Source organism: Protomyctophum parallelum (assembly GCF_964188405.1).
Source record: "Protomyctophum parallelum genome assembly, chromosome: 18".
In the NCBI taxonomy this organism is placed as follows: domain Eukaryota; kingdom Metazoa; phylum Chordata; class Actinopteri; order Myctophiformes; family Myctophidae; genus Protomyctophum; species Protomyctophum parallelum.
The window spans coordinates 29,009,222-29,019,350 of NC_139716.1; the positions used below are offsets into that span (position 1 = coordinate 29,009,222).

A 10,129-nucleotide genomic window follows, 5' to 3' on the forward strand; every position below is an offset into this window, starting at 1 on the left:
CTCGCCTCGTTCATCTGTTATCTTCCTGACCTTCCTGACTTCCTCCAAGCCCCCCCCCCCCCCATCTCTCTCTCTCTCTCTCTCTCTCTCTCTCTCTCTCCCTCACGTGGAGACAGCTATCTGCGTAACGGTCTGTCCGGAGAGGAGGAACAGTAACACACTCGGTCGGTACCAGCTAACGTTTCCTCCGTTTGTTTGTACCGTCAGCAACAGCTCGTGGAATATATCAAGAGGTTTTTCAACGGCGCACGGCACACGCACGGTGCGCGCAGACTTATAGGCGCGTGGAACGGCACGCGCACCAACAGGACTCTTTTTTTTTTATTTTTTTTAAGAAGAGAAGAAAACTTTTATTTTCCGTTTCTTTGTGGTTGTATAGCCTCTATATTCATATTTGAACTTGAACCGTGTGTTGTTTGTTGCCATCATGGAAACGTATTATCACAGCACAGCACTTGCATTCAGTCCTCTGAAGATGAATGGCCGGTCTGTTTGTTTTAAGAAGAGCCACGGGTTATGCTGACATTAATGTTATTGCGTGATAAAGTATAGTATATAGCCTGCCTACACTGCTGAACAACAGGGCGATAGAAACGTTGATTCTATATATACGGTTTGTTCATAACACGATTGCGCGGTCAGTTCGATACAGTATAGTAGTCTACGGTCTTGGAAGGGTTTGGAACATCTTGGAGCGGTTTTGGAGCAGTGGGAACAGCGCGGAGTTCGACCGGGACGTTTTGGAAGAGTTTTAGGCAGCTTAATTAATTGGAGCGGTTTTTGGGACCAGTGGGAATTATTAACCCAACAGTGGAGTCTATATTCTGGGACACGTTGAAGCTGTTCTGGAACACCTTGGAGGCTTGGAACTCAGTATACTGAATGATGATGATGCTGGTCTGGTGTCAGTGGGTCGTGGTGTGGTTCTGGATCAGATCAGTCCATGGAGACGGCAGGTAATCATGCAGTGGTGGAATCTTAAGTAACCATAAGTAGCCTACACTTACAATACTTAAAGGTATATTCAGTGATTTCACTAAATTCAAATATCACTTCTTTTTTTGTTCTGTTGTGGATAATCCTCCCTACTAGTGTGCTGACCGTATAATATAATAAGGAGTTCCTCCCTGTTAACCCCTGGGGGAAAAAAACCCCAAACCCTTAGGTTTCGTTTTTGGCTAGGTGGCCCAGCTGCTGTCATCCAATCAGGATAGGGCCTTCCGCTAATCATGATCGAGAGGGGGCGGGCCTTGGTGTGCGTGCTGTTGGCCTGTTGCGTGTCCCCCCCCCCCCCCCCCCCACTGTAGTGCATGCATGTGCACATCTTGTTACCGGGGCGGACCAGGTTTTTTTTCTTTCTCCAAATCACCAAAATCACTGAATGCTCCTTTAAGCATGTCATTTTGAGGAATTTTAAATACTTTTACTTACCACTAGCCTAGTTTGACATAGACCTACTATACGCTGATGAAGACAGCATGTTAGCATAACGATGAAGACATTGATCAAAGTCAAAGTCAAAGTCATACGATTTGTCACACGTTACCGCAGTGGAATTTGTTCTCCGCATTTGACCCATCTCTTGGAGCGGTGAGCCGCAGCCAAGGAGCGGTGTGCTGCAGCCAAGGAGCGGTGAGCTGCAGCCGTGCCACGCTCGGGAATCATTTGATTAGTAGATTTGACCCCCCCAATCCAACCCTATAGAGCACCGAAGTCCTGACGTAACTCGCTCATCCCTTCGATTCCCCTGTTTCACGGAAGTAATTTCTCTATGGAGAATAACATGGGGTGATCTTAATATCGTCTACTATAAGCGTTGTGGTCCAAAAATAAACAAGCTGTCTCTGCGTTATTGTCAGGGAGGTGTCTCTGTATCGTTTGCAACAGTCAGTCACTCATATATGATACAGTCTGCTTCTAGCGAAAATGTAACTAATTCAGTAGCTGTAACATTAGTGTTTTCTCTCAGTCAGTTGATTCTTCATATCCATATGAGTGAAGCGGCCGGGGTGACATGTTTATTTTTCAAACACAGTTCTTATATGAAGCAATCTAAAAATCCTCCTATGGTGATTTCAATGCAACTAGAAAAATACATGAACCTGGGGACTGACGCCCTCTACTGAAAGTGACGTCAGACTTTGGTGCTCTATAGCCTACATCTCAGAGGCAAATATTGTATACTTTTATTATATTAAAACTTTAGTTACTATATGCTTATGTAGATTTTGCTTATTATTTTTTATTACAAAACATATATAGCCACTTGACTTCAGCCCTATATACAATTCGGGCCAATTAAAAATATCTACAAGCTTTCTTTTTTCAAAAGATTTTAATACATTTGAAAGCTTGAAATGAAACATTCTGCATAATGAGTACTTTCACTTTTGGTACTTCAAGTAGGCCTATATGTTGATGCCAATGCCAAGCGGTATTGAAACTTTTACTTGAGTACTTTTTCCACCACTGCGGTTTACATCTAAACTGGTAACTTAAAAACTACACCACTGCACTTTTGTGTGTGTGTGTGTGTGTGTGTGTGTGTATGTGTGTGTGTGGGGGGGGGGGGGGGGGGGGGGTACGTGCGTGTGCATGTGAGAGTGGTTGGAGGAACACTAGACAAGGGAAGAAAAGAATGCAGGAGAAGTGTGGAAAAAAGGATAGAGAGATGGAGAGATAGAGGAGTGATGAGATGATCTCTCTCTCTTTCCGTCCACCTTTCTTTCACTCTGTCACTTCTTCCTCTCCTCTTCACACCACACACCTCTCTCTCTCTCTCTCTCTCTCTCTCTCTCTCTCTCTCATATGTCTGTGTCAGCTGAATCAAGTCCAGACAAGCACAAGGAAACAGGAGAACAAGGACACACACACACACACACACACAGACACACACATGCGCGCAGTAGACGGAACACTGCTGTGGTTTAATATCTTGTTTTTGCGTAACCACGAGCAACAAAAATGCATTTGTTTTTGTTTTCCCCCCCATTCATCATTTCAATGGACGCATGACCATAGATGCCATAGCCTGGAGGGACGGCCGTTCTCATGGCCTGGAGCATTTTAACCCCAGTAAACCCATATATACTCGGATGCTTTTTACGTCAGTAAAAGTATCATTAGTTAGCAAGTAGAAATACTGACGTGATCAAGTCCGGGATTCAGAATGTATACCGTGACCAATCAAAGCCCCCTATAAGGGATAACTCCTCCCATGCAGCGCTGCATGTCTTTTCAATGGGACTGGACTTAACTAGGGGTGCAACGGTCAATCGACCAAATGGATTTCGTCCGCGACAGACAGGATGTATACAGAGGTTACATGTTTGTTTGTGTCTGTGACAGATTGAGTAAAGTCACCATTTGGAAAAATCGACACCAGCGTTGTCTCTTATATAGGACTGAAACTTTGGTGTGTGTGTGTGTGTGTGTGTGTGTGTGTGTGTGTGTGTGTGTGTGTGTGTGTGTGTGTGCGTATGTGCAGGGTGCGAGCGAGTGTGTGACAGAGGATTGAGTACAAAGGTTATTGGAGAGCTACAAACTGACTATGATGGAAACGCATGCGCGCACACACACACACACTAAACTGAGCAGAAGGAATGACCCCTTAGGGCAATGGAATCATTATATGTCTGTCATAACTAACACCTTAGAGAGAGAGAGAGAGAGAGGGGGGGGGGGGGGGGGGGTCGAGAGGGAGTGGGAGACCGTGTATATCACAGTTGTACTGGGAGCTGACCAGTACAACCACAGTCTACTACTGTTGTACTGGGAGCTGACCAGTACAACCACAGTCTGATACTGTTGTACTGGGAGCTGACCAGTACAACCACAGTCTGATACTGTTGTACTGGGAGCTGACCAGTACAACCACAGTCTGATACTGTTGTACTGGGAGCTGACCAGTACAACCACAGTCTACTACTGTTGTTCTGGGAGCTGACCAGTACAACCACAGTCTGATACTGTTGTACTGGGAGCTGACCAGTACAACCACAGTCTGCTACTGTTGTTCTGGGAGCTGACCAGTACAACCACAGTCTGATACTGTTGTACTGGGAGCTGACCAGTACAACCACAGTCTGCTACTGTTGTTCTGGGAGCTGACAGCTGTTTCAGATCAAATATCTTAAAAAAAAATCACACCCATGTGAAGTGAGGGGTGCTCTTTGTGTAGGACGAAAATAGCCGGTTTGCTCGTCCACATATGACGTAAATTCTCCATTCATTGTCAACGGGAATGTAATGTTTTTGTAAGACGAAAATCTACACTAATACCTGAATATAGGAGTTTTAGGAGAGCATTCATGAACATGAAGCATTAAACATCACACTCGTGTGAAGTGAGGGGTGCCTGGTAATGTTTGTTTAAAGACAAGTGCTCTAAACAAACAAAATGAAAAGTCTAGTGCCCCTCAAAAGCATACAAGATGTATTTACCTGTGTGTGTGTGTGTGTGTGTGTGTGTGTGTGTGTGTGTGTGTGTGTGTGTGTGTGTGTGTGTGTGTGTGTGTGTGTGTGTGTGTGTGTGTGTGTGTGTGTGTGTGTGTGTGTGTGTGTGTGTGTGTGTGTGCGCGCGCGCGCGCAATACAGGTGGACAGGTGATCCAGTGATGTCTGACGGGCTGTGTCGCTATGGCAACAGTGTGGAGTGTTGCTGGGGCTGGAAACAGAGTGCCCGGGGAGGACGCTGTCAACGTGAGACTATATGCATTATTTTCGCACACCCGGTCTTGAGCATCTAAAAAGTTCACTTTAGGGAGAAGAGATGCAACGTTTTGACCCCTTCGGGACTTCATCAAGGAATCATTCCTGACTGCAGGGGCACGGTTCTGTGTGGAGTTTGCATCTTCTCCCCGTGACCCCTAGGGTAGGTACTAGGCATGTAACGATTCACTAAACTCACGATACGATTCGTATCACGATATGAGGTTCATGATGGAATATGACTAAAGCTCACATTTCCCATCACACACTACCCCCCCACACACACACACACACACTTTATCACTTTTTATTTATTTCAATGAATCAATTAATATCGTCGGGATTAATATCGATATATATCGATATACGATATATCGTTACATGCCTAGTAGGTACTACTAGAGATGTCCCGATACTGTATCGGTATCTGGAAAGTATCGGTGTTGGCCCTTATTTGTCATATCGGGTCATATCGGTATCGGCGAATATGCCAGTCTAACCACAGATCCCACACAGGGGTAAGGGGTTGACACTATGGCAGGTAAATAAAAGGTTGGAGGCATGTGGAGTTTGCTTTGGAGTTGCCCAAACTGCAAGTGCACATGTGAGTGAGGAGTCTGCTATAAACACAACACGAGATCACAACACTGGTATCGGTATCGGCTAACACAGAAATGGTGGTCTCGGGATCGGATCGGGACATCGCTAGTAGGTACCCTCACAAAAAACACACAGTAATCATGGTCTCTAAACTACCTCCCCCTGGCCTGATGGAGGGGAAAGGAACGGAACTGGTCGGAAATAACGTGTTCCTTCCACGCGCTACGTCCGGCCGGGGAAACTCTCCCCTGTCAGGTGAAAAGAAGCAGCTTTGGTCTCCTCACGATTACATTAGACAATTGACACTGGGTGAAAAAAAATGGGTTGCAAAATGGTGGGATAAAATGTAGGAGGAAAAAAAAGAATGATTGCTGACGAAAACCCGAAGGGGACGAAAACGTTGTATCTCTTCTCCCTAAATAAACCTTTTGGAGCTCAAGACCTGCTGTTGCGAACTTCATCTCCTCTCATCTGTACGTATTTTTGTTCAGCACTTGAGTACAATTTCCAGTACTTTTACTTCTACTCCACTACATCTCAGATCCAAATATTGTACTTTTAACTTTAGTTACTTTTCAGATTTGGATTATTATTACAAAACATACATTAACCACTTCAGCCCTATATACGTACATTTCGGCCAAGCTCACAATGCGTCGCACAATGTGACGAATTGTGAGCTGAAAACTTGAAAATATGACGATTTTGCATAATGAGTATACTTTCCACTTTTGATATTTTTAGTACATTTTGAAGCCAATACTTTTGTACTTTTACTCCAGTACAGTACATAATATTGAATTACAGGCTTCATAGGAGTATTTCTATATTGCAGTTTGAGTAGAAAAAAATGTGAGTACTATAATTTCCACCGCTGCTGAGAACCTTATCTGAAACCCAGCTGTGGCGTATGGAAACTAGCCCTGAAACATGACTGTCATGATTATCATGACAGTCATGGCGCAACTGCAGCCTGTTTTACGCAATCGCTACATTTACAGTCCAAACGTGTATATAAACATTCCGATTTCAAATTATATAGTCCTCGCCACATGTGCCACGGGTGTTAGAAATTTGCTGGTACAGCGATTAGCATTGCTGCATCCCGCGTTGTTTAATAAAAAGCAATGCTAATCGCTGTACCAGCAAATGTCTAACAACCGTGGCACATGTGGTGAGTACTTTATATTTGGAATCTGAATGTTTATGTACACGTTTACAATGTAAATGTAGCGATCGCGTAAAACAGGAGGCAGTTGCGCCATGACGCTCGTACTTCCATGGCTAGTGTGAAACATGGTGACACGGCACAGCACGGTTCACTCATTTCTTGTCGTGAAAAAGTGCCATGTTCACCATTATTGTGCATCACAGTGTTCTGGGAAATATAGTTTTTGCAAATGGCATCCAAACAGTGTTTAGGGTTTGGGAGTGATTGATTAGGTTAGTGGTTCCCAAACCTTTTAGCCCGTACTGACCCAAACTAGTGAAAATAGCAGATCTACAAGATCTATACAATCTCGCTTCGCGCCACGTTGTGAAATTGTAGATTGGCTATTTTCACTACTTTTTGTTTTCTAATTAGTTTATTTTTATTTATTTATTCATCAAATTAATTTTAAATGTTTTTGTTTTGAAAATACTTTTTTTTGTTACAGCTCTGTGTCCACAGGGGTGTAAACATGGCCAGTGTGTTGCTCCTGACCGATGCAAATGTCTCCCAGGATTCACTGGCAAGTCGTGCAACCAAGGTAGTGTGTGTGTGTGTGTGTGTGTGTGTGTGTGTGTGTGTGTGTGTGTGTGTGTGTGTGTGTGTGTGTGTGTGTGTGTGTGTGTGTGTGTGTGTGTGTGTGTGTGACTGTGTGTGTGTGTGTGTGTGTGTGTGTGTGTGTGTGTGTGTGTGTGTGTGTGTGTGTGTGTGTGTGTGTGTGTGTGTGTGACTGTGTGTGTGTGTGTGTGTGTGTGTGTGTGTGTGTGTGTCTCCATGATTAGTTAGTGATAAATGGACAGAAATACACATTCCAGTCATGCTTGTTTCTTTGGTAGACCCAAAGAAACGTGCACACACACACACACACACACACACACACACACACACACACACACACACACACACACACACACACACACTCTTGCTCTTTCTCTCACGGACGCACTCACACTTTTGCTCCTCAGTCTCTTGCTCTCTCTCACACACACGCACACATACACACTGATTAGAGGTTACATTATGACTCATATCCTCACTATAAAATAACATCTGGCATCAAATGCAGTCTGTAATATAGACACACTCACACACTAGGGCAGATGCACGCACGCACGAGCACACTTAAACATTGCTCTCCTTTAGTTAGAAGGTTGAAAGGTTAATCCCACAAACTGACAAACGAGTTAAAACAGAAACGGAGAGAGAGAGAGAGAGAGAGAGAGAGAGAGAGAGAGAGAGAGAGAGAGACAGACAGACAGAGAGAGAGAGAGAGAGAGCATCACAGATCTCTTTGTAGTGGTGTATGTTACTTACTTATATATAAACTCCACAGCCTCGTGTTGTGGCCTAATAACACCCCTCGGCTGTTCTAAAAGCACTGTAAACCTAAAACCCACTGCATCTTTTGGCTAATTGACAAGGAGTATGCCGTTTATCCGTTTGCCTTCTTCTAGTAAACCAGTCGTGGAATTGCTTCGACACTATGCACACAAGTATGCATGCCTACTATGCATGCCTTGGGAAATCCAACACACATGCATTCCAACTTGCATATTTCCTTGAATGTGGAAAATGTGATGTATTTTGCATTATACCACAGGTCATTTCGAGGAAGCAATCTGATTGGTTGAAACAGCCTTCTAGCCGTGGGTTAAACCAGCAACATTCACCACCTATACTCAAAACAAAGAATTCAGCTGCTCTGTTCTCCCAGAGCGCTAGAAAACTCAGTGGCTAGGCTAGCTAGTTTCTTGGGACATTTGTGGTCATAGTGACTACATCTGTCATTAAAAAAAATCTTAGTTTTAAGGGTAACTGTTGTATAATTGCAATATTACACTCGAGGGGGTGGTTTAACGTGATTATTGCCACTTCAGTGATGCTTGCGGAACTCGACTTCGTCTCGTTCCTGACCACATCACTGTCGTGGCAATAATCACGTTAACCCACACCCTCTCGTGTAATATTGCTTAATTACAGCACTGGTAAATTTGTGCGCAATAACTTTGTTTTTGTATTGTACCTCAAGGTAGCAAAGCGTAACACCACATTTGGTCAGTCTTCTTATTCAGTACAAGGGATACACCTGTGGAATGCCCTACCAACTAAATAAATCATACACAAATGCAAACTGTACGGCACATATGCAAGTTGGAAGCATGCAATGTAGTGCGTTGGATTTCCCAAGGCATGCGTTGTTATTTGTACATTGCCTTGTGTTGAAGCAATTACACAACTGGTTTTCTAGAAGAAGGCAAATGATAGGCTCACTAGGACTAAAACTAAATGGTGTGTTATTCAAAAGACTATAAGACTGAATCAGAATTTGCTGTCAAAATGAACACCGCTGTCCAGTGTCCAGCCATATCCATGTATGTAAAGTGTGTATTGTCTCCTGCCTCCCTCAAGTGGTCGATCGTACAGAATTAACGTATATTATACATGTATTAATGATGAACCTATTTTGACCTGAGATCAGATTCTAAAAATGTCTTCTACATCCTGACATCCTGTTTCTATGTCAGTGGTTCTTTGATTTTTCAAAAATAGCAGACCTACAAGCTCTCAATTTTATTTTATGTATTATTATCTATTACATACTGCCTAATGTATACTCTGTCACATGGCAAAAACCAGCTCAGTGGCATTGTGGTTAGAGTCTCCGGTTTAGACCGGGAGGTTGGGGTTCAATTCTCCAGCCGCGTCATACACTATGCAAATGAGACCCAATGCCTCCCTGCTTGGCACTCAGCATCAAGCGTTGGATTGGGGGGGCCAAGTCCCTGTGACATACTAGCATCATTCGTTTGTTTGTTTGTTCATTCAGTCATTCATTCAAGATGTATTTATTCTTCAGGGCCACGGTGGCACAGTCGGTAGTGCTGTCCCCTTACAGCTAGAAGGTCCTGGGTTCGATTCCCGCTCGGGCCTTTCTGTGTGGAGTTTGCATGTTCTCCCTGTGTCCCCTATAGGGTAGGTACTCGGTAGGTACTCTCACAAAAAACATGCAGTAATCCTGGTCACTAAACTGCCTCCCCCTGGCCAGCCGGGGGATGGAGAGGAAAGGAACTGGTTGGAATAACGTGTTCCTTCCACGCGCTACGTCCAACCAGGGAAACTCCCCCCTGTCAGGTGTAAAGGAGCAACTTGGACACTCATGCATGAAGGAAGCATGAGTTCAAGTACGTTGCTCTCCCTAGGCTAGCGGAGGGTGTGTAGAGCCCAGGATCACAATAGATAATTGACACAGGGGTGAAAAATGGGTTATAAAAATTGTGGGATAAAAATTATAGAAAAAATAAAGATTTATTTATTCTCGAGTCGAAAATACACTGAGTAATTAAACTAATTTGCGGTGTCATCGAGTATAATTCAATGCGCTACAACATCACAATACATTGGAGGGTTGGGGGAAAGAAAACAAAAAGGTACATGTGAAATATAAGGTTTACAAATAGAGTCCAAGACGGATTTAAAACAATCTAAGAACAGTTTGTAAATTGTGGGCCATGCGTTTGATCACCAAGGTTCTAAAACGACTCAAGGGTACCAACGTGGTTCATCTAAATGTAGCCGTGCAGGTCATTCCATGTGTTAAGCATCATGATTC

The 10,129-nt window shown here is 43.8% G+C and overlaps 1 protein-coding gene across 1 annotated transcript in view; it reads left to right on the plus strand.

Moving 5' to 3' along the window:
* The first annotated feature begins 826 nt into the window (after positions 1 to 826).
* Positions 827 to 10,129, plus strand: part of LOC310875724 (nephronectin-like) — a 23,941-nt gene continuing 14,638 nt past the window's right edge. Inside the window, exons 1-3 of the mRNA XM_083789040.1 lie at positions 827 to 956; positions 4,597 to 4,700; positions 6,968 to 7,060. Of these exons, the coding sequence (XP_083645166.1) occupies positions 886 to 956; positions 4,597 to 4,700; positions 6,968 to 7,060 (268 nt within the window). The 5' untranslated portion in view covers positions 827 to 885. The remainder of the gene's footprint in view (positions 957 to 4,596; positions 4,701 to 6,967; positions 7,061 to 10,129) is intronic.